The 25542-nt window shown below is 39.7% G+C and overlaps 1 protein-coding gene across 2 annotated transcripts in view; it reads left to right on the forward strand.

The window, feature by feature from the left end:
- Nucleotides 1-25542, forward strand: part of lama2 (laminin, alpha 2) — a 165875-nt gene that overhangs the window by 97219 nt on the left and 43114 nt on the right. For both annotated transcript variants that reach the window (XM_068577698.1, XM_068577700.1), the window contains exons 24-38: nt 57-193; nt 1275-1406; nt 2254-2358; nt 5222-5365; nt 9797-9973; nt 10130-10315; nt 10566-10684; nt 10997-11114; nt 12971-13123; nt 17667-17791; nt 18003-18089; nt 18477-18670; nt 21872-22014; nt 22907-23005; nt 24932-25043. In XM_068577698.1, coding sequence (XP_068433799.1) covers nt 57-193; nt 1275-1406; nt 2254-2358; nt 5222-5365; nt 9797-9973; nt 10130-10315; nt 10566-10684; nt 10997-11114; nt 12971-13123; nt 17667-17791; nt 18003-18089; nt 18477-18670; nt 21872-22014; nt 22907-23005; nt 24932-25043 — 2031 coding nt within the window. The remainder of the gene's footprint in view (nt 1-56; nt 194-1274; nt 1407-2253; nt 2359-5221; nt 5366-9796; nt 9974-10129; nt 10316-10565; nt 10685-10996; nt 11115-12970; nt 13124-17666; nt 17792-18002; nt 18090-18476; nt 18671-21871; nt 22015-22906; nt 23006-24931; nt 25044-25542) is intronic.

Raw genomic sequence — 25542 nt, forward strand, 5'->3', positions numbered from 1 at the left:
ATCAGCTTGTAAACCATTGATTTGTCTTAAAGGAAACGTTCTGTCCTGTCTTCCAGCCTGTCAGTGCAGTCACGTGGGGAATAACTGTGACACTCACACAGGACAGTGTATCTGTCCTCCAAACACTATTGGTGAGAGGTGCGACTACTGTGCTCCCAACCACTGGGGCCATGATATCGTAACTGGATGCAAGGTAGGATGGAAACTGGATTTACAAACAGCAGTTGGTTTTGTGTGTTTAGTGTAACCTACAGTTTGTGTCGTTACACATGGAGCGGCTTACACTAGCAAACCCACTGAAGGGATATATATATATATATATATATATATATATATATATATATATATATATATATATATATATATCCTACTCTTATTATCACAGTGCTTGTTTACACAACATTCTGTCTGTATTCCCTGCTCTATCATTCCCATTTCCTCTGCCTCTCTGTTTTGTAACAGAACTTTGTTCAAAGGGATTGAGAAGTGATTGTTCTGATACAAAACGATCACAGCAAAGGGCCGCCAGGCAGCAAAAACAGTAAACTAAAGGAAGTGGCAATCGTACATTAGCAATTAGAGGCTTGAACATGAACACACTGTAAGTCCCAGTTTAACAGCAGATTGATCCAGAAGCGTTCAGGACAACAAAGAGGGACACAGCGGATCTTGGTACCAAACAAACATAAAGGTGCAAAAGACAAAGTAGAACACAGCAAAGCAGAAAGGAACAACATCAGGAACAAACAACAATTCATCAGAATGAAACAGCAAAATCATTTTTAACACTTGATGAAAAGCCATATCGTACAGCAATAAATCAAATGTCTCTGAAAGTCAACGTCAGTTTTGTGTGTAGCACATAACAGATACACTTTGTTTATCTGTTATGTGTTTTACACTTTGTAATTTTAATACGAGCCAATGTTGCTCAGCGATTGTTCTTAGTAAGAATGATATGTTACCACTGCAGGTTAGTGTGACAAGGACTCCAGTTATGCATACTGTACATGTACCTCCTCATGTTTAATATTTTACCTCATATAAGTCAAATAAAACTTTACACTGATATGACAATACTCAGTTTTACGTCTTGGAAACTCCTTGGGTTTAACCGCGTCGACACTAAGGAAACAAGAAGAATGTTTGCATTGTACTTGATGAAGAAAAAAAAGGTTTCTGTTGATGTCTGAACAAAGCTCAGTTTCAGTTATTAAGATGTATAAGAGCAACATAAATAATCTCTGTCTCTCTCCTTGTGCTTGTGTTTGTAGGCGTGTGGTTGCAGTGTGATCGGCTCAGTGACCCAGCAGTGTAACGTCAACACAGGCTGCTGCATGTGTCGCGACTCCTTCAGAGGAGAGAAATGCAACGAATGTCAAATTGGATACAGAGACTTTCCTCAGGTGAATGATCTGAATGATATTAGCACTGCTAATATGACTGTTATCACAGGAGTGACTCTCTGAGGGGATTCAGTCATTGGGGGTTGATTGTCTGTGGGACCCGACAAGGACAATAGAGAGAAATTAGACATGACAGTGCTGTTATTATGGATTTAATGAGCATAAAAAGCCTTGATAAATGGATGTGTTCCATGCCTGATTGATGAAGCCTAATAATGTCCTCACACTACTGGTTTTATTTCGCCCTGAAGTCATCTTTACACCAGAGCCAAACTTTTCTGCAGAACTGCAACTTACACTTCCTTCACAACTTAAATTGAACAGATGAATAACATGCTATACAAATCATAAATTGTCAGATATTTGCTACATGCATGTGCACATCTCAAAACAGATTCTGAAGAGAACAGATCAACTTAAAAAGACTCCATGTTAGTCAAACCTCCACTCAAGTTTTAGTTTGAAGGCAGCTTTCTTTAATTTGACTTTAAAAGGTTCATTAATACAATCACAATTAAGTGTCATATTTAGTGCTTACTTTATTGTGCAGCTTTATTAAAAGTTAAATAATGAATAATACAATGTTTTACACTGATGTGGAAATCTTGAGCTTCAGTCAAATGGGGACAATAACTGAATAAGTCTGTGTTTGGCGTTTGTCTGAACTTCAGTGATGTTTCGACTGACATGGGACTGACATGGAATGATGCCACATTTTTATTTTGGAGTGAAGTTTAATGGTTTTGGTGAAGCATGAAACTCGGACACACTCTGGTAGCTCCTCTCTCAGCGTGTTATATTGTTGATAACAGAAGCTTGGCCTTGTCTGCATTCACGTTTCCCACAGTGCACCCAGTGCGAGTGTAACGTCGCAGGATCGGACAGCCAGACCTGCGACCAGGAGAGAGAAGTGTGCGCCTGCGCGGATCGAACTGGAAAGTGTAGCTGCAAGGTACAGTGTTCAGTCTCACAAATACAAGCTTTCACTTGGTCCTCCCACAGGATGTTAAAGAGGATTTCTGGAGTTTATTTATTTAACTTTTCTGTCGATGCACTTCCAGCAGTTGTTTAAAGGGGACGTATAACTCACTTTTTCATTACTTGTGAACATACATTTGGGTATGAGGAGTACCGACCAACCCACAAACTGTGAGGCAATCAAGTCAATTTTTTGTGGGTTGCCAAGATTAGAACATGTGTGATTCAAACTATTCAGATTTGGCTACCCTTCTTATGTCACATGCAGGCACATTAGAAAACAACACCTCCATGTCCACCGACGACTTGACAACTAGCCCCGGCAGAGGTTTCTTTCTCTCAGGCCATTTTATTTAGTCTTGAAGAGACAGGCACTAAAAGGGAGTTTCAGACAGCGTAAGAAAAACATTGTGTTTTTTAACATTAGGGCCAAAAAACATGTTTTAGTAGAAACCCCAAATACATATTAACCTCAAAATAAGGCACGATATGTCCCATTTTAGTTTAATTCACAAAGAAAAAAGTTTACACGGAACATTGATGAACTGATTAAAAAAAACATGCACATCCTACAACATACAATTAGTTAAAGCATTTAGAAAAATAAAAAATATCTGTTTGAAAACTGAGCTTGTGGGATGTCTGTAGTCTGTAAGGCGGTCAGCCTACCATCCAGTGACTATTGATGTTCTGCTTTACTTAGTCAACCTAATAAGAAAACAACTGCTATCAATGGTTCTGAATCCCACCAGGATATGATTTAGATTTTAGAGTTTCAACTTAATTTTTCCAATGCAAATTAAAAACCTACTGGATGTGTTATATTGAGAGTCTATGCATGTGTGTGTGTGACAACCACTACATGTTTGTCAGTGTGTTATTAGTTATTAGGGATCTCTGCGCAGCGTCACACATAGATGGATAGATGGACTGATGCATACATTTTATGTTGTCTAAAAATAAAGTGTGTGTGTGTGGATGCCATCTCCTCGCTCCTGCCTTGTTGTTGACAGGCATGATGCAAGCACATACAGTAACACACTATTAAACCAAACAAAATAAAAAAAGGACAACAAAATATACAATCATTGGATGTTTATAGGTGTAAATATCATATATTGACACACACACACACACACACACACACACACACACACACACACACACACACACACACACACTCCCCTACGTACACACATACTGTGGAAGGCATATATTTCACACCTCGCATCCTCAGTGTGACAGGTTGGTCGTATATCCCACATGCACGCCTCTCATCAATAGCTTGCTGGGACAGCTCTCAAATACACATACACATGCACACGCACTCACACGCACACACAAATACATGCACATATTCAATACGTGGCACGCCTAGACTGGAGACACCTTTCATCTCCGCTGTCACTTGCTTATCACATTATCCAACATAGACAGCGACAAATGCTCAAACAAAATTGCATGTGCAAATAGACACACACACATGCACACACCTAATTCATGGTCTGTAATAAGGCTTCAGATCACTGGGTGTCATCTTCACTCTGAACGGTTTGACTGCCTGTCACTCAGACGATCGTTCCATCTGCCTCTCAGTTCATCAGTTATTTCAGCTTTATGTTGGCGGTTATGCTGGTTACCTTGTCTGTCTGTTTATTTATGGCAGTATGTGACCTAGCTGCATATCCTTATGGCTTCAAATTATTCCTCAAATCAAAGAGGCCTTATGGTGGAAAACATTTATATGTTTGAGGTCTTCTTAACATGCAAGGATTTTATATAATGTCTTAACTTTTTTGAAACGTTGCTAGACATTGATAGACTCAATTTTACTAATTGAGTAATTGTTTCAATTATGTATCGTGAAGAATAATCTTTAACATACACTAATTCTTGCCTGTCAAATGTGAAGGTTGATCATAAATGAAATAAATTTGTGTTTTTTGACTGATGTAGTGAGACTTTATGAACTAAACCAAAAAGTAATTAAATAAATTGATGATCATTAGTCGCTTGTAATAGCATAATGACCTCCTATTGACATAACAAATAACAATACTAATATTGACATTCTAGGTTCCTTCACAATGTTCTTGGTCCCTACTTACTGAACGCTTTGACAGAACTCAACATTAATTGGATGATGTTTTGTTGGCAGGACGGAGACTTTTCTTAGCAGAAAGAGAATCCCTGATATACAGACCTGTCCACGATCCCATTTTCTACCAGTCGGCCCTCAGCTTATTTACTCAAAATGTAAACAATTCACTGCAGTGAGATAATAATGCAACCAACGGAAAACAAAACTGTGTTGCATAGGATGGCTGGATTTTAATATCTAAAATATGTGACACAGTCCAAATGAAATTAGTAATTGTTAACGTTGACAGTATCACTATATTATAAAAGGGTGAAATGAACTTGATGTCAGAGAGTCACTTTTTCTGCTCGAGGACTTTGACTTGCAAGCTCTGTTGTGGAAATATTTAGCCAACGCAGAAGTGCCAAAAACTGCTGTTACTCATGTGGCCGCTTCATTGATCGTCATGTTAAAATGCCCGAGATCACAGCAGAAATAAACACAGTCACAGCCACGGCTACTTCCTGTACATCCTGCTGTAGGTGTGCTTGCCTGAAGCTGCTTTCTGACCTGAAGCAGTGAAGTGAAGGATTAGATGTTTTAACTGGCCCATGTCACTGTATTGTATTTTTTTCAGAATGATTTTAGTTCAGCTGAGTGGATTTAGTTGCTTATGACTTCCCCAAAAATAGTTTTTACGAAAACAATGTTAGAATGTTCCTCAACTGTGTGTGTTTCCCTGTTTTTGTTGTTTCAGGCAAATGTTGAAGGAGACAACTGTGACCGCTGTAAGCTGGATACATTTGGGTTGTCTGTACGAAACCCGCTGGGCTGCAGCAACTGTTACTGTTACGGACTGACACGCTCGTGCACAGAGGCACAAGGACTCATCAGGATGTGGGTGAGTAGACATCCTAATTTGAACTTCTTTTCTGTCACTGTTTTTGTTTCACAAAAGTAGATTTAAGTATTCTGAAGAATAGGATTCAGTGACTCAGACTTCTCTTAAATTAAATTAAATGTTTCAGAAAATGACAAAGAATTCCCTCACTGACTTCAAATAGAAAATTAAATGCATTTTTAAAATCAAAATTGTCCAAACCTGTTTGATAATATGTAGAACAATGTATTTAAAGAGTAGTTTCTGGTCTGGATCTCGATGTGGTATCTCCACACACTGTCTGTGCCAGCTTCCTTGCTGAGATGACACATTTGACAGCTGGCTGCCTACATCTGACTCTGCACTGTGCCAAAGCTGTAAGCTTCATGTTCTTCATTAATCATTATGTATGGATAATTAGAGGCTTGTTCAAATACTTAAAGTTTATAGATCTCATTTCACTTGATTCTTGCCCAGTAGAAAGTGTTAGTCGTTTTTTTGCGGCCTTCCTGGTGGCTGTCAGTAGCTGCTATGTTAGAGATATTCAGAAGGTGGGAGGATGTTTCCAGAGATGAGAGACAGGTGTGCTGTGAATATTGGAATTTTTATTGCATAAACACAGTTAAGTGCCTTAAACATGGTTGAAATATTAAATCAGAAAAGTGTATTGGTTACGTTTTGTGATGCATTTTACGTTCAGTAGTGTATCGTTAAAAACCTCTAGAAGAACGTGGAGGGAGAGACATGAGTATTTGAGTCAAGACTCATACTTCTCAGAGTCATAACCGTGAGGCAAATAATGCAAAGACAGAAAAAAACATATTGATATCATTCATAGTGTCTTACACTTTCCAAATATATCATTATGTCTCAGATTGCAAAATAAACATCCATAAATATATCTGCAAATCAGAAAAAAATACACTTCATTACATTATAGTCGTCTGTACATCCGTAGGTAAATTTCAAATAGGAACCACAAATAAATAACTTAACAAACAGTTGTTTACATTTTGGTGCCAACTTGTCAAATGTCTTAAAAGAGAGCACCTTATCGACGCACTCCAACAGGCCGTTTGTAGCGCTTTTACACTTTCTCCTGAAGGCTTTCTTTTTATTGAATTCCGACAGTCGGCATTTGCTAATTTGCACCAAATACAAAAGAAAAGTCAGGAGAGCAGCAAATCAAATCATTTGGGAGGCGTCCATGTTTGTTCAAAGGCCTGTGCCGGTCCATCAAGTAGATGCTGAAATATTTCACTGGAGAAGTGAAAGCTTCCAGCGGTGGGTTCTTGTGTCTCGGCTGGCTGCGATACGTGAGAATACAAACACGAGGTGGAGCGTACGGATACAGCTGTGAGTCAAAGACAGAGGTAGGTGAGAGCAGCAGACAGCAGCAGACAGTCAGCCAGCAAGTTGGCAATCAATTGTTGAGTGGCAGCCTGTTTTTAATAAAGGCCCCTCATCTCAGAAATGGTTGCCAGCAGCGATAAACTGTCGTTTCCGTGGTAACCGTAGAGTTTTCTGATGGAGTGCGGCGAGAGGATTCATTTGAACGACAAACATTCACTTCATTTATTGTAGACAGAGAGAGAGACGGAGGGAGGGAGAGCTGGACAGAGAGAAAGACTGAAAAAAATGAGAGTTTATTGGAAAGAGGGAGATTTTCTCTGAACCACTGAATCGTGAGATTACACTGAGTGGAGTGGGACACACACACACACACACACACACACACACACACACACACACACACATACGCACACACTTGTACTCACACTCTCACTATAGCTAGACACCACACACATACACTATACAAACACAGTACACTTGCCTTCACATACACAAACACACCCAAAAAGCTCACACTACATGGGATTACATGGAGGTAAAGGCAGAGAGACACACACTCACACACACATTCTGCCACACACACAGCCACAGAAATGTATCCCTGTTGGGAGTAGTTTGTGTGTGATTGAACAACTATTTACTGGTTATTAAATACTGTTGGAAAATTATTCACGAATATAATAAAGTACAAATCTTCAAGGAACTGAGATAAAAATGAAAGCACTGATATTCTGAAAAAAATCAAAAGGGCTCTCCTCTTAAAGAAGAGAGAGGCGTTGACAAGGACAGTTGGCAGCATTTTCAAACTAGATTATTGAGAAATAAAGGAAATAATGAAAACAAAGACTTGCATGTATTAAATGGCTGCTAATATCTGTACATCAGAAAGTGATAGCTGTAGCTCTAAATGAAAAAGGTGTTAGGTATATAACACAAACATGAAATATATGAGAATATATTCAAGCTCTATGGTACAGTATATACCTTTTTGAAACTATCACATGATATAAAAGCAAACTTACATTATTTTGAATTTATCGATCACGCAGTGTTTTGTATTTTATGTCAGCACATTTTGAATTGGATCAGGAATCCAATGTTATTTTAAATAGCAAGCACTAAATACTCACATGTATACAAACCCATATTTTAAAAGTACTGCTAAGTCCATGAGAGTTATAAGGATCTACTGAATGTGCACAAACAACATGAGAGAATGAACTCATCTCAGTCTGTACACATACTTCTTCCATAGGCACTGCATATCTCATATTCAATCAGAATAAACACACATCCATTAAGTTGTATGAAGATTCAAATTAGGATTTCATGGCATACTATACTTTTTTGTCCCTTTATACCTGTTTCTTATTTGCTATCATAGAGTATCAATCCCATTGCCGATGAGAAACCAGCTGCAGTATATACATGTTTGGAGTTCCATTCATTTTGAAAGGAGTAATTTCCCTTTCCCCTTGTGACTGCCTCTCCATTATGCTGCCAGTATTGCTTGTGTGTCCAAGCTAAAGTAACTTCATAGATATCACTCAAACAAAGAGCGCTCTTCCATTATGCCTCACATATTATTCGCACAATATCAACTTATCAGCACTGCTAGACTGCAGCTACAGAGAGAGGGAGAGGTCCGGGCTCCAGCAGATGAATCTGTTTTTAAATCAGTCCACTCAACCACAACCCACAGTCAATAATAAACCCTCGTATTATTCAAGTAATATCGAAATATCAACACACAAAGTGGGAGACAGAAAGAGAATGAGAAAGAATGAGCTAGATTTTCTCCAAGCTGTTTGTTGCTCTGTGGTACGTGAATCATATTTGAGTTATTACTGACAGAGTGACAACTTTATTTATATTCAGAATGGAAATGTTTTTATTTTGGAAATCAAAAGTCAAGAACAATCCTTTAAAGGAAAAAAAAGCAACAACAGTTGGCTTGCCCATTATTAAGAAACAATCAACAAGACTCACTGTCTTATAATAATAATTAATCCCTTATTAGTCCCACAGTGGGAAAATGTATTATCTGCATTTGAACCCATCCTTAGTAATTAAGGAGCAGTGGGCAGCCTCGTGAAGCGCCCGGGGAGCAACTGTGACAATACCACTATTATACAATCCTGGGTCCTTCTGAAAGAATACCAAACGCAAGATTCATGGCAGAAATGTCCCTTGTGTGCAAAATACAAAAAAGAAAAGCATTTTTTTTCTTCCTTCTGTTTATGACTTCAATATCTTAAATGTCACGTGTGTGTATATATATATATATATATATATATATATATATATATATATATATATATATATATATATATATATATATATATAATACATAAACATGCATTAATTGTGAAGCCAGCAACAGGATTGTTACCAAACGCCAAAGAGTCGTTTAAATAACAATTAGCACCTCCCACTTGACTAAAATTTCCACACCCGTTTCAATGCTTTTGAATGTAAAAAAAAAAAAAGGTTTGTTTTTGTTTTTGCAAAACATACGGCCAGTATTTGGTAATTGAAATACATGTATTCATGTTCCGATCGAGGTGCCTCATTAGGCCAGTCATTAGAGCTGCATGGATCCATCCTCATTACCTAGAATATATTACAATCCACACAGATGAAACGCGGATGTCAAACTTTATATAACAAGATAGCAGTCTCAAACAAAATGCATTTCAAATCCGCCAAAGTCAAAGTCTGCGTCATTAAGAGGTGATGAAAAGAGGACATTGTGTGACTTAAAGAGAAAAAGACACTGATGCCTTTGTACACATGTGACTCTCGGACTCATGCACACCTCATTGACAGGTCTGTGTTAAGGTATGCAACAAATGCCTCAGTTTTACTCAGAACATCACATTCATGATTATTAGCCATTTGAGTCAATGTAAACTAATCATATTTGTACAGCAGAATCCAAGTCTTGGGTATCAGTGCATGTAGTACGTGCACTCAGTTCAAATGGAAAGGCAGCGTGGTAGACACCATGAACAGCGTCCATGGAATGGTTCCTTGGGTTAAATCTTCAAGGGTCAACATGCGTCACATTTATATTGTCATCACTGTGATGTGTCCTAGTTGGCGCTGAAGCCGGAGCAGACGGTGCTGCCCCTGGTGGATAAATCCAACACTGTGGAGACGAGGAGAGGAGTGAGCTTCCAGCATCCTGAGATCCTCGCTCACACGGAGCTGGTCACCTCAACCCTCTCTGAACCCTACTACTGGAAACTGCCGGAGCAGTTCAGAGGCTCAATGGTTGGAAAGCTCACAGTGTTTCTTATCTTTTTAGGCAATACAGTTTTTAATTGTTTCCTACAGCAATCAGCAATTCTCTGACCATCAAAGCTATGATATAAATATACTTTTTTGTCAAAGAGGTGATAATTCACAACACTCTAATCAATTCCCCAGATCACAGCGTATGGTGGACAGCTGAAATATGCAGTGTACTACGAGGCCAGAGATGAAACTGGTCCTTCCTCCTATGAGCCTCAGGTCATCATTAACGGCGGTCCCAACCGCAACATACTGATGACCCGCAACATACCGGGGCTGCAGATTGGCCAGCTCACTCGCCACGAGATCGACATGACAGAGGTAGAGTAAGGCTGCAAATAGAAGTAATGAATAAAATATTTGAGTTATCAGTTCAAGAAATATATTCTTCTATTAAATGCCAACTATAAAATTAATGGAGCTGAACTGAATATTGATTGCACTTATTTTTGCCGAGCTCTGTCGGTCAATACAAACAGGGTCTACTACACTGGTAATAGACTGCGGTGATAAAATTGATTTGTCAGTGTGTTTAATGTGAGTGTGTGTGTGTCCTTGTGTGTGTGTACAGCACGAGTGGAAGTACGCAGATGGCAGGTCCATGACTCGAGAGGACTTCATGGATATTTTGTTCTATGTGGACTACATCCTAATTAAGGCATCACACGGCAACTTGATGAGACACAGCCGGTAAAACCCATGCACGCACACACACATGCAGCAGCATGCACCCCCATACAGCGAGGTCCACTATTAAATATGAAATATGATGGCTGAATAAAAAATATAACCTTTCAGAAAACCTCTTTTTGTTTGCATCTCAAGGATTAATTTGCTTGTACTACTTGCCATTTGCACAGAAGATACATCATAACCTGCTGCAAATCATTATGATTATTGTGTCTAAACAAAGGAAGACAAAAAAACATAATTATGATAAAACATAATGCAAGTGGGATCCTCTGACATTGTTGTATTAATAGATTTGACTCTTTTTTCCAGTATTTCAGAGATCAGTCTAACGGTGGCCGAGGAAGGCCGACCCACCAAAGAGAGCGAGAAAGCACATCAGATAGAGAAGTGCGAGTGTCCAGTCGGATACTCTGGGTTTTCTTGTGAGGTGAGCGCACAACCACAGAAATGCTTGCACATGTGTTAGACCTCATATCTGCAAAAAACTATCTTTTTAAGAACTTTGACATACTGCAGGTAATGGGTGGTTTTAGTAGTCAACATGCATGTCGTAACCATGCCTTTTATAAGTGACTACTTTCTGTAATTTCTTTAAATAATTTAATATTTTAGAGATTTTCATACTGTACAAGTGCAGATGTGAATATCTAAGACGACTGCTTTTGAAAGAGATGTTGCCTTAAAAAAAAGATTATGTACTGAGCATGATATTTTACAATTCAGAAAATCAGTGCTGTCTAGTGAACAAACAATGTAACGACAACACTGTTTATAAGAAACAAACATCTTTGTCATGTCTGTACTGCAACTTCTAATTTGCATCGGTAGATGTTTACACCAAAACCAAAACCTTTGCTACAATGTAAAATTTTACTTTTAATACGGTGATAGAAAGCTAGGAGACATGCAAAGAATTTACTGAATACATCAATGTCAAAATGCATCACAAGTTTTGTGAATTCAATTCCAGAATTTGTAATAATTCATCTGATGAAATGACTTTCAGCCAGCAGCAAAAAGCCCACTACATGAATAGTAAACCATAAAATGCCAATGACATTTCAATAACAAAATACAGAATGTACTGAATAGGGAGAATATAAAAAATGAACTCAAAAAGCATTCTTAATTACACAAGTTAAAAACTATCTAGCACTACAACCATTAATTAGTCCTCTCCTCTCCTAGTGCTCAGAGGAATGAATGCTTTCTGTCTGCTACCTTCAGAGTGTAAACATGGAGGTCACAGACGGTTCCCAATTTACATGTAGTTCAGAGTTTTAAGCACATCTCCGACGCCTTTCAGGCTGTGTTTTTTTTTTTTTGCCTTGCTTAACTAGGATTAAGCCTCACTGAGCGTCTCTTCCCCTCAGTTGTGATTTTGTCAAAGCAATTGACTTTCAACTGCGTCCAGCTCCTTCTAAGCCACAGAAAGCATATAGCAGTGACTCAATCTTCAGTTTAATGAGGATTTTGTAGAGGCAGCTTATGATACACAGAGGCAACAGTTCTGGTCAATTCCACTATATAGCGGCGCCTGATAGTCATTTAGGTATTATTGTGTTAATCTCAAAGGAGCACACGAGTTGTCTGCAAACTTTTGACTATATTGTTCAACCTCTTTCATTTTGTCATTTTCTACTTGAAGTGCAGAGGAGGGAAAAATCGCCATGTACATCATTTAGAAGCTACAGATACTGTTGACAAACTGCCAAATAGCAAGCGGTAGCTAAACTTGAAATGTTCAGGTCGTAGAGGTCTTGGCTGACAGATGGCCATTCTATTTGTAGCTGCCGTCGTTGTTAATAAAGTATATTTAAACGGGCGTTTAGCGCTTGCAGAGGGAACAGATGGCTCTTTAAATGGACTCCATTAATTATTACTGAACAGGAGAGAGAGGGAGAAATAGTTACCTTGCATGCCTGCGTCTGTGTGTGTGTGTGTGTGTGTGTGTGTGTGTGTGTGTGTGTGTGTGTGTTTGCGCTGAGCGGGTATGTGAGGGTGTGGGCATGTGTGTGATCAAAAGTTACTGAAGGGAATATCTCCTAATTGTGTGTATGTGAATGCAAGAGGGAGTGGTCAACAGTTGCCTTGAGAAATTACAATTAGGGATAATTATGTGGGTCCATGTGTATACTGTGTGTGTACAAGTATCACAAGACTTCTGTGGGAGCACAGGCTGTCAAAACTGTATCTTTTATGTCTGTCTTTCAGCTTTAAAAGACTCTTTGAAATATACATGTATTCCTCATTATCCCTTTCATTCTGTCTCTCCATGTGCAGGAGTGTGCTGCAGGTTTCTACCGTCTTCGTGCCGGTTCCATGACATCTGCTTCAGCGTCCAGACTGCCAACCGCTGCCGGCATGGGCAGCTGTGTTCAGTGCCAATGCAGTGGGCACTCTTCCACCTGTGACCCTGAGACATCCATATGCCAGGTAAGTGTGTGTGTGTGTGTGTGTGTGTGTGTGTGTGTGTGTGTGTTTTGCCACTGGAGACCTTCATAAAGCCATATGCCAGGTAGCTTCTGGAGAAGAAACTGATGTGTGTGAAAGAGAGGGAGAGAAAAAGAAAGAGAGAGAGAGAGAGAGAGAAAGAGAGAAAGAGAGAAAGAGAGAGAGAGAGAAGTGTGTGTGTTGAGAGGAATGTCAGCTACTGTAATTAGCCCGGCAATAATTAACGACCCTTGGCTCATTGACATTTTTTGTAATTTCCTCTCCTCTGGATCTGACCCAAAGCTACACTCTTACTTTGAGAAAGGGGGGAGAATATGGTCTTAGAGAAAGATCTACCATTAAAACACATTGAGGCAAAGAAATCTGACCCTGTAAATTGAAGACGAACTGTATCCAATCGTTAGATCAGATCACCTTCCAGGTGCTCAATTATACATTCGTAGCATACAGCATCAAACTATTTTCTATGTAAAGATACAGCGGACAAGCTAATCGGTGCAGCTCTGCGATTACAGCTGATGACAAGATCTTGACCAATGGAAAACCTAGCACCCACCCTCCTGTTAGCCGTCATCAGTGTTGCCATTGTTTGCACCTTTGAGCGTGCCAGAAAATGACATACTGATGGTCTGCGCATCGTGCACCTTTGAATTTGTGTAACTCCATCAGAGCTTTTCAGACGTGGCTGTCACAAATAGTTCACTGATTAAAAAAACACTATTAACATGTCCAAGGATTAGAAAAATAAGGCCATCTGCTTTTTAGATGCTTCAGAAAGTCAACATTTAGATATATAATTTGTAGCCAAATGCGTTTTTTTTTTCTTTCTTTTTTTTCTAATGCATTTTAAACATGAATTATTTTTTTGAGGGACTTGTATGAAGACAATAAAGTAGTCCATGAATATCAGTTTACAGTTAATCCCAATTCCCCCTCTGCATTGTGGTGGTTGGTTTATGCTGTTTTGCTGGTTGCCCTCCTTGTCTTCTTGCTTCTTTACAGTACATCATGTCAGCCCTCTGGAGTTTCAGACAATAATGGAACAAAAGCGCATCAGTAATGATTGCCTTTGTGCATGCTCGGAGCTCGCACGCCATCTGCGAAGGCAAAGGTGCAAAACGCAAGTACATAGTTGAGCGCCATAAGGAGGCAATCCCTCAATCAAAGTTATGCACTGAATTTGGAATTTTGCTTTAAATCGTTATTAATTTATTAAGTGCGAGGAAATAAAATGCCAATCTCGTAAATGATATTCTGCCTGATGACTCAACCTAGTGGCCTGAGAGCCAAATCTGCCAGCGTCAGTTGTTAGCTGTTAGCCACTTTCAGGCTTTTCCCAATCTGGTCAGTTTGGTCGTGAGTCGCCATCTGAAGACTTGGACCTCGGGGAGCAGTTGGTCACATGCTGCCCACAGGTCATCGCTCAGATTAGATCCACAGAGAAAACTGTTCATACTGCCAGAAAAATCCATGAACTGAGATTCATTCTGCACAGTTCATGAGAAGCCATTTTTTTGGTCTTGAAACACCAGTCAGATAAATAGGTATAAGCACTTGTAAACAAACCCAGAAAAAGTATTTTTTTTTCCTGCGGTGTCATGGAGGCTTCTTTTCACATAAAGTTTCCTATTTTTCTAGAAGACTTGAATATGCCACATAGTGCAAGTGGATCACCTTCTATTATTTAACAATTGCCGCACTATTACAAATTTCCTTTTTAGAAAGCAGAGTTGTATACACTGCCATGCATGAGATTCAGCTCAATTATTTGTCACAAGCTTGGAGTGCTGGATTTGGTGTTTGGTCCTGACAAAGTGTGACTCTCTGATTACCGACTCAAGAGCTAAACAGGACAACTAACAGGATCAGCAATTATGTGAAGTGCGCAGTCTTCACTCTTATTTAATTTAATCTGGTACTGTCACCCGCTTAATGGAACATTTTATTCCACTAACAATAATTTGAAAAATGGTTCAGTCATCACAAAACCCTGACTGATGTAAACAGCTTGAATGTCATTCAGTTTAAAGGTCTGGAATTAAACCGTAACTCCTTGTTTCATGAAATCATCTCAACTCAAATTAGTATCAACGCTGTCACGATAGACAAACGCCGCCTGTTCCTCCTCACACCAGAGAATAGCTGTGCTCCAATATGGATGTGAACATGTTCTTGTTTCCCCATCGCTGTTCTCTCCTTTCCAATTATTTTCATTGTTTGTCTTTTTTCCACTCTCCTGCTTCCTCCTCTCGTCTTTTATCCACTTTCCTCCCTTCTACTCTATTGTTTCTCCCTCTGCTCCGCCTTCTTCTAATTTCCGTATTTCTTTTATCTGCCCCATTCTCATCCCCTAAATTCTCTTCCCTCTCATCCTCAATTATGTATTTACTCATCCTTTGTCTCTTTTCATCACCCCACCACTCCGTCTTTCACCGTCTCTCATTTTTCTTTGCCCCAATCTTCCTTTGCACCCCCCCTCCCCTCCACCTCTTTCTTTCCCACCTCTCCGTAATGTTTCTAGTTTTGCCAATTTGTTTCTCCCCCGTTTTACTTCTCCCCACACTCTTCCCTTGTGTTTGATTTCTGTTTCTCTCTGCCTCCCAGCCATTTTTTCCTCGTCCATTTCCATCTCGCTCTCCATAACAGGCGTCATTAGCATTTTCTAACCGAGCGGGCTAAATTGAAAATGCTAAACGAGTTTGTTTCTGAGGTAATTAGTGGTAACGAGGAACACAGGAAGTTAATAGAAACGACTTGCCTCGTTAGAAGGCCACTTCCTGTTGCACTGATTGAAGTTCCCATTTTCAAGAAACAAGGCAAACACACAAGACTGAACCCTGGGGATATGAAGAGGAGAGAGCTGCGTGTTTGTGAACAGTATGTAATGTATTTGTGTGAGTGTACATTGTTTGTTTGTGTGTGTGTGTGTGTGTGTGTGTGTGTGTGTGTGTGTTGCTATGATTGAATGCACAGTTCAGTGTGCAGATGTGTGTTAGTTGGCTATGTGTCTGCATCTGTGAGCATTTGTGTGTGTGTTTTTGTGTTTGCAGGTCATACATATTATGGAAATATACTGTATATTTATATAAACACACTGTATTTTGGCATAGCATCCGTCAAAACACAAATATTGTATAATGAGCGTAGCCAAAAATAAGAACACAAACATCTCAGGATATGAAATACTGGATATATTTATAGTTGTGTGTGTCATTGCACCCTTGTGGCCAACCTCATAAAAACAGGTGAGTGAAATCCTGCAAAGTAAATGAGTATTTTGGATGGTCTGCTCTTTTGGAACGGAGGTTAATGAACTCTCTTGACGTGCAAGATCGCACCTGTCAGCTAACAGCTAGCGGGCTGCTGCTGTGCACGCTCTCACAGCATCTCATCAAGCAGCAGTGGACTGGGCCTCAAAACCATTTATTACTATGTGTGGACGGCTACGTTTCCTATCAGAAATAGTGCAGGCTCGATATGTGTGTGTGGGTTTGTGTGCGAAGGCCCTACAATGGCTCACAAACCGTGGGTGGCGAAAAGAAAAGAGTAATGACTTCCCCGCTGCTCTGGTAGAGATGCTCGGCTCTGCACAAGCAGCTGCGATCACACTTGATACTTCCCAGTGACTGTCCGGATGTGTGAATCTCAATCAACGATTTTCCTGGGAAATGCAAATTCCCTACTAATAATAACTTTATTTACTAATGGTTCTTTAGTCTTAGTAGAAAACAATCCAAGAGGATAGGCAGCTCCTGACTTTGAAGAAATGACCTGCAGTGACCTTTCTGTCACTTCACTAATCCTCTCCAAGTTCACCACCTTACAGCGAAGTGCACTAGTGATCAAAAGTGCTACTACTATGCAGAATTGAGAAGTGAACTGACAGCGACTAATTATATCAATATGCCGCTACTTTTCTTTCTTGTGCTCGTCATCTAGTCTCTGTGTAAATCAACCAGGATAATTATCTCACTCGCCAAAAAGAAAAGCCTCCTCAACACCACTTTGTCGGTGATTAAGAAGGGGATGATGGGTGACCCCTTCTGCCGTCTTTTCAATGGCTCATTGTCGACTTCAGATAGGTAGACACATACAAGGGATTGTACTTGGATTGTAGCTTAAGAGTTAAAGCAATGTCCTTCAATTTTCTGCTTTTTTTCTTGCTTAAATAATCTGCTGTCTTGTTTTTATTGTGCCGGTGGCAATATTCAAATGCAACATGCAGATAAAAGTGTAGCTCAACTGCGGTTCATTTAATCTGAAAATGAGTTTTCTTTTTTTAAAGATGAAACGCTTTCTGAGTAAACAGAAAGAGTTTTTTTCTTGGTAATTGTGTTCCAGCTGCCTATATAAAGCTCACGCAATCAAATTCATTCTGCTTTTAAAACCAAACACACACACACACAGTACAAACTCCTGCTGGCTGGAGGATGAGGGGACATTAAACACACACATCAGGGTTAGAGTCATGGCTGGCTTAGAGCATGAATTTATTGTTTGTGTGTGTGTCTGTGTGTGTGTGTAGAACTGTCAAGACAACACAGAGGGTGATCGATGTGAACGCTGCGCTCCAGGATTCTACGGTGTGGTCCGAGGTTCCCACGATGACTGTAAACCGTGCGCCTGTCCTCTCACCAACCGAGAGAACAAGTAAATCTTTCTGTGCTTATTAATCTCGCTTTGTGTCGGAGAGACTCCCCAAATTGAAAGTATTATGTATCAATCATGTACCATGTTGTGATAATTGCATGTAATTCTCTAAAATATGTTTATTTACATTTTTGTTATTCCTCAGCGTTTTTAACGTGTCGACTGTAAAAGCATTAAGACGTTTGTTGTACATTCTTCTGTCCGTGTCTAGTTTCAGTCCAACTTGTGTAACGGAGGGGCATGATGACTACCGATGCACAGCTTGTCCTGAGGGATATGAGGGCAAATACTGTGAGAGGTGAGGTACACACAGACAATCATAATCCTGTAATAATTTGAAACGAGATAAGCTTAGAAATAAATGAAAAAATGTAAGAAGGGAAATGGCAATGAATCACTTGCACAAGACATTGAGACAAATACATTGACAATGACAATACTGAAGGTGATGTAGTCGTATGCTACATATAAACACTTAGGGAGTGGGGTGTGTGCGCGTGTGTATGTGTGTGTGTCTATGAGTGTGTGTGTGTGTGTGTGTGTGTGTGTGTGTGTGTGTGTGTGAGTGTGTGTGTGTGTGTACATACACGCTTCCTCTCTTTCTATGTTCAGATACAAATTGGGAACTTTTAAATTCAAGTAACAATCCTACTGAACTCCTTCTTCCCATGATCCACCTGTCCAGGTGTGCTACTGGTTACCATGGTAACCCGCAGATGCCAGGCGGCCACTGCGAGGAGTGTAAGTGTTCCTTATGGGGGGCGCTGCCCGGACCATGTGACCCTGTCACCGGCCAATGCCGTTGCAGGGTCGGGTCATCGGGGAAATCGTGTGACCAGTGCATGGACAGGCATGTGTGTGGACCAGCCGGGATCATCTGTAAGACTAACACACAGCTTTTTATTGAATCCATTATTGGTGTTCCTTTTTGTTTCTCTCTCTCTTTGTTTGCCTGCAGGTTGAAATATCTGGTGTGTCTTAAAGGACCAGTGTGTAGAATGTCGTGTCATCGAGCTGCAAAGTTGCACATTGCAACCAACTGAATTCCCAGACCTCCGTGAAACAACTGATGCAGGTTTTACTGGTCAAGTGGTCTGGGACATGAATTTTAGTGCCACTAAAAAATGTAAAAGTTAGTAGAAGGTGGAATCATAAAGTCCTCTTCAACAATAGAAGCTACAACAAAAGGAGCCTTACCTTCTGCAGATCTAAATGTCTTTAGATACTGAAACCTCATTCTATTTCCTTGGAGTCTATTCTCTCTTGTGGCCCACCACCCGGCGAGTTTTGCATTATTTTGGCAATGAAGTGCAAATGAGCAGGCCACGCTTTTTTCTCTGGTTGCCATGGGAGGTGGGATCGTAGCAGAAGTTAGATTCAAGTCATTTAGAAAATAATTTCAATGTCATTTGGAGCTAATTTAAACTTAATATGACCATAATGGCAGGGCCAATTTAGTGCCATTAGCATGACTTGAACTAAGAGAATATAGGAGAAAAGGTTGTAAGACAGAGCCCAATGTGAAATTGCTGCTGTCAGGTCAGAGAGGAAATTGCTTGCTCAGGTCTTTATGTGTAGAGACACAAAGCGTGTGCTCATAAATTGGCAGTGCGAGTGCTGCAGTGCACCCTGACACCCAACCGGTCGCCTCTACATCCAGAATAAAATCACGCGTCCTAATGGTTTTCACTAAGTGGAGCGATCAGACGGCCGTTCACTTGTTGGAGAGTGATTGCACTCTGGGCTTTGCCTCTGCTCGGCCCTTTCTCCCGTCCACAACCAAGCACTTCGGGAGTCGGTAGTCGTCAATGAGTGAAATGCCAGTGTCTCGCACATCTACTAATGACATTATCATTTTGTTCAAAATTAAATTAGGTATTACAGGGTGTGACCTAAGCAACTAGTCAAATACATTTGCTAATAAAAAAAAATATTACCATGCGTTTGTACATGATGCATCAACCCATGATTTTGTATATTTAGTTCAGCACATTAAGATTTAAAAAACCTACTGTAGGTTTAAATCCAAACAAGATGTGCTGCCATCTGACTTTGACATGTGCTGTATTTGATATCAATGTTCTCCAATATGTCTAAATATGATTTGACTAAACTTCATTGTTAGACCTCATTAAAATAAAGTTTCCATATACAACTTAAAGATTTATCTTCCCATTGTCAAAAATAACAAAACCAGGTGTGATCAACAAAGATAATAAATAATCAAGTCACACTATATTACACCCCAATAAAATCACATCATATAATCCTACTTGTTGCTATTTAATAATCTGAGGGAGGATAATAATTATGCATTTAATTTATATAGAACTTTTCGTAATACCCAAAGACACTTTGAAAAACATTTTTTAAATCATCCTAAACAAAAACAAGTCAATAAAAACAAATAAATACAGGATGATGAATAGGATGAAATACTCTTCGCATTAAAATAATCCTTGAACTTTGTGGGGTTTCTAGCTTCTATGGTTGTGATAATAAACATGATATTTATATACATTTTAGATACTGTGAAGTAAGAATGTGATGATGTGCATCATTGGACAGAAACATGTACATTGTGGTGGCCTGAACACAATCTGTTACAGCTCTCAGCCCACGACTTTAATGACTTTGTATTGTATTGAGTTCTGTGGCCACCTCAGCTTTAAAACAGCTTTAAAACAGCTTTTAAACATTTCAAAACTCCCAATTTTAAACTCACATCTTTGAGGTGAAAAATTAAGTCTTGCAGTAAGTCGACCATTTTTGTGTTTTCCTCTTAACTTCTTATAAAGAGGAACAAGTCAGCTAACCATTTTAAAGAAATTTAAATCTGGAGGATTTTTATTTCAATAAATGTTTTTAAATCGCCATCCATTGCTGAATGAGGTATCGTAATGGAGATTGGGCCTACGACCCTCTGATGAAAGCTCTTGCATTTGCAGTATTTCAGAGTGAGGTGACATACAGTTTCACGCTGTATACGTTCTGCCGAAGAGAATGAAACTGATATACTTTCATTTTGACCAAGTCAATTTAACCATAGTTCGCCTTGAAAGTAATGCCATTAGGCTGGTTAATCATTCTAATCTTGCCTAAAACTAACACAAACTTTTAGAATTAGTTTTCTACAATAGTGTGATACAGTATTTGTGGCATGTGGCACACTGAGAATCCTAAAACCACTACAGGGCTTTTGGTGACATTAAGATTTGTATCATCTACTTGCCTTTGACTAATATGTGTGACACTGACATCATCAAACAACATGAGCAAACTTCAATCAGGTAAAATAAACTTGTTTTAGCGTAAGGCGACAACGCACCTAAATTATTTCAACAAAGAAACTTTAAGGTTATCAAACGTCTTCCTGAAAGAAGCTAATCAGGCCTGTTTTACCAAACATTGTAGACAGGCAAAACTCCCACTCACAATGTGTTGTACATTTACTGTACCTCTGTGCGTGTGTACGCATGTGACTGCATGATTGCATTAGTGTACCTGTGTGCTCTTTGTATCATCAGAGATTGATTGAGTCAAAAACTGTTTTTATTTTTACTTAATTCGTCTTTGATTTCTCTTGTCAGACATTATAATTTCTGCAATAAATCATCCTCGGGCTACAGAGGAGAGAAAGAGAAATTCAAACACGCATTATAAAGAGAAATGTGTATGCGCCCATCGGAGTGAACCCCCTGGTGTGTCTGTGCTGTGTAGTTTGTGTGTTTTTAGCCTGCAGTGTGTGCTCATAATAGGTGTTTTTGCCTCTCAGTGCTGAATGTCATGCAGCCCTGTCTTTCTGATGCCAGAGTCACTTAAACACAAAAACACAAGCAGTCACTACGATCACACACTGAAGTATTTACAGACTCGCAAATAAGCGAAACACACTCAGTACCAAAAATACACATACATGACATCTTTTCCTTCTTCTGCTCTCGTTTTCTTTCTTTTTCAAACTGCAGAAGTGTCAACATGAACCCTCACACAAAACCAGTCAAACCGTCTGTAAGCTTCGCTAACAGAGAGAGTTGGCCTCATTGCACTCTAATTGTGTGTTTATATTTGTTTCTCTAGCCTGCGATGACGAGTGCTCGGGTGTGTTGATCAGTGATATGGACCGCCTGTATCGCATCATCACTGATGTCACCCTGACCACGCCCCTCCCACCGCCGTATAAGGTGTTGTACCGCTTCGAGAACATGACCGAGGAGCTCAAGGTAAAACATGTCTCCATCTGGCTGGAAACAACAATTTCAATCATGTTGTAACTTATGTCCAAAAGATGAACTCTTGTCTTTGATGAGATTTGGCTAAGCTCCACTCCCTCAAGTCACGGTTTACAGTGATGACAGTGCCAGGTTTACCCATTCAAATGACAATTGTTTTTCCATTTCAGAGGGTATGAGACGGCTTCTGATTCATAACCTGCGACCGGTGATTTTGTCGGCTAAATTGACAAGTAGCTCGCAGATTACATCAACTGATCCATAAAAAAAATTACAAAGAAAACAAACAAAAAATGTAGTTTAGACCTAATTAATCTGTTGGTTGGACACAGTCACTGGCTAACTTTGAAATGTTCCCAGCTGACTTGTTGCAATACTGACACAAGCTCACTCAACCTGCACTAGTCAGAGGAACATTGTCATTAACATATTAAAGTGTGCTTCATTTCAAGTGTTTTCAAAATGTTTGGAATTTTCTCTTTCTTCTTCACGAACCATAATGTGTGGCTATTGAGCGTTTGCATTGCCAACAACATGTTGCATCACCCTGCTGTTAAACTTTAACTTGAGCTCAAATTAGCACCATGTTTACAATTAATTGTGTAAAGACGTTTTTAGCTGGGATTGCTTTACCATTTCATGTCTTTGTTTTCACCATTGAACAATGTGAAATATATGATGCTTACTGTGACATCATTCCAATACATTGAGTTGTATATGTTATATGTTTTCTATGACAGTTTATTTTTTCTCCCTCGCTTTCTCGTCCTCTTCTTTTTGGCAATCCAGCACAGAGCCAGGCAGTTCAAAAGCCTAGCCGAGGGCCAAAATGTGTCAGACACCCTCTCTGTAATTCCTTCATCCCTCTGTTTCTCTCCTGCAGCACATGCTGTCACCTCAGAAAGCTCCGGAGAGATTACTGCAACTGGCCGACTCCAACCTTGGATCACTGGTCGTTGAGATGGACCAACTACACAGCAGGGTACAGACACTTTTGTTTTTCTTTTGGCTCGACTTAAGTCTCTGTCATTGTCTGTCTTCTTTTCTCCTTTTGTCTGTCTCGCGCCCTCTTTCTCTGTCTGCCTATAAAATAACGAGATGAGGCAAATAAAGACTGTGGTGGGGAGTCAGATCATAGCCAAGAGCAGCAATAACGTACATAGAGCAGCAAAGATACACGTCTTGTTACTTCTACAGCATGCTGGGCATTGGAATAGAGACGACACCAAAAACTCACCAGTAGCCAGCCGCATCGACGGAAAAGCAGAAAGTACAGAAACTAAATCAACCACTTTTCTACCATGTTGATGAAGTGCCAGTAGGACTGTCTGAGGGATTTGTGACACACTTGAACACTGAAACCTTAGTCAACCACCTGGGCAATGGACAAATAATGAGATATTTGAAGCCTGGGCACCAGCCATGGGCCCCGGAGTAGAAATAAGATTGTGGGCCCCCATTAACGCCTCTGTTCCCTATACAATACCATTGAACCCCTTTTTTGCAGTGTGGTTATTTCGATCAAACACAAATGCATTTTAGAATATCCACATGTTAGCACAAAACTGATATAATGAATGTCTCAAAACTGGGTTTTGTACTCGGGATCCTCTTTTCGAGGGCTTCAGGGTAAGGAAACAAAGCCGGTGCCCTGTAGAGTTTCCTTCTTCATATACAAAAGTGACATTTAGTTGTTACCTCCAGCAATTTGTCAACGAGCAGAATGACATCAAACTAATGACAAGAACTGAATGTGCTTGTTCACTATAAAAACAAAACAGGAACCCAGTTGCAATGTTGTAGAGGTCTAGAACACTACAGAGCCCTTATTGTGACAATTTGTATCATACTTCAATCATATATTTTAGAAAACAATTAAATTAGCACGAACAGTTGAACCTTCTAGGGTCCCTGTATAGATATGAATAGAATAAGAGCAGAATATGAAAGGTGTTGGATCTGGATCAGGATTGGGATCATAAAACGTGATAAGGTCATCCCTAATGACGAAGACTTGTGAATTTCCAAATGTTAATGAGTCAGAGGCTGTTAGGGATCCATTAGGCCACGGGGGCTGCAGTGCAATTCGGAAAATGTATTCTTCCTTTAAAGTATTACAAGAACTTTAATGTTTTTGCATCAAACATCTTCCCAGAAAAGCACTTTGAGTTGTTCCTCTTTACGCTACTACAGAATACAAGAAACTATACAAACTTTGTTTTTTGCTTCACAGTCTTTAGAGTCACAGTAATGTCTCTAAAACGAGTTAACTCGAATACGGGAAAGAAATCTTGAGCTGAGGGGCTCTACAAGTGCCAAGTGCAGAAAAATAACACTCACATTTACGCTGTCAAGCTACACCCTTTTAGGGACTGGGGCCTTGACGTTTGTTGACAGCATTGCTATCATCCACACCCCATCACACTCATACACACTCACCGACACACATCAACCAAAATGATATGGCACAGCCTTGTCAAATAACAACAACAATTACCTTCTCTTTCTTTCTGTGCGTGTGTGTAAGTATCTTAGGATGTGTTTTCATGTCTGTCTCTCATTCTCCTGTTGTGTGTGTGTTTGTGTGTGTGTGTCTCGCTGAAACACACACACAAACAGAATATTATTGATTGTGTGTGTGTGTGTGTGTGTGTGTGTGTGTGTGTGTGTGTGTGTGTGTGTGTGTGTGTGTGTGTTCTATGTACGTATTGCCATCGTCCTCTGTCATTCTTTTATATCTCCCTCAGATTTTTCCCTCCCTTCGTTCAACCGAAGTCAATATGTTAACTTATTCAACACTTGTTTATTATTAATTTATAACGCATGTGTGTGTTTGTGTGTTTGTGTGTGTGTGTGTGTGTGTGTGTGTGTGTGTGTGTGTGTGTGTGTGTGTTGTGTGTGTGTGTAGTCCACTAAGGTATCTGCTGACGGAGAGCAGGTGGAGGATGATGCTGACAGGATTCATAAACGAGCTGAGGACCTGGAGCAGTTCATCAGGGACACACTGCTGGGAGCTCAAGGTAACAAAAACGAACACCACCTCTCCTCCATTAACTGACTCCACATCCTGCCAACTGGGATTTCTGGATGTACCTGTACTGTCTCACTAGTTTCATCTGTCAGTAAAGTACCTTGCATTATATTACATTGTATGAAATGCAAGGTATCCATGTGGGACGTTTAGGTTATTTAAGTAAAAGGGAATGGGATGTAGATAGGTATATGAAAAGATGAAAAAATAAGCTCATTAAGTGTCTAATTTAACCGGCAGAACATATTAAAATGCACCAATTAAACAAAGATGCATCTTCAGAAAGACTTCAGAGTTCAATTGGATGTAAAATAAATGCTATGGTAAGGAAGTGTCATTGCTATCAAGACAATTATCAGTGTTAGCTGCCAAAATCAACAACAAATATTATTTCGTTAATTCTATTAAGCCCACACTTCGAAGGACAGGCTCCACATCACAATGTTTTTTGCACATTTGTCGCTATTTTTTTCCCATATAACACAAAC

This window comes from Clinocottus analis, unplaced genomic scaffold, assembly GCF_023055335.1.
Source record: "Clinocottus analis isolate CAN_PGR_092001 unplaced genomic scaffold, fCliAna1.0.p SCAF_15, whole genome shotgun sequence".
NCBI classification, from domain to species: domain Eukaryota; kingdom Metazoa; phylum Chordata; class Actinopteri; order Perciformes; family Cottidae; genus Clinocottus; species Clinocottus analis.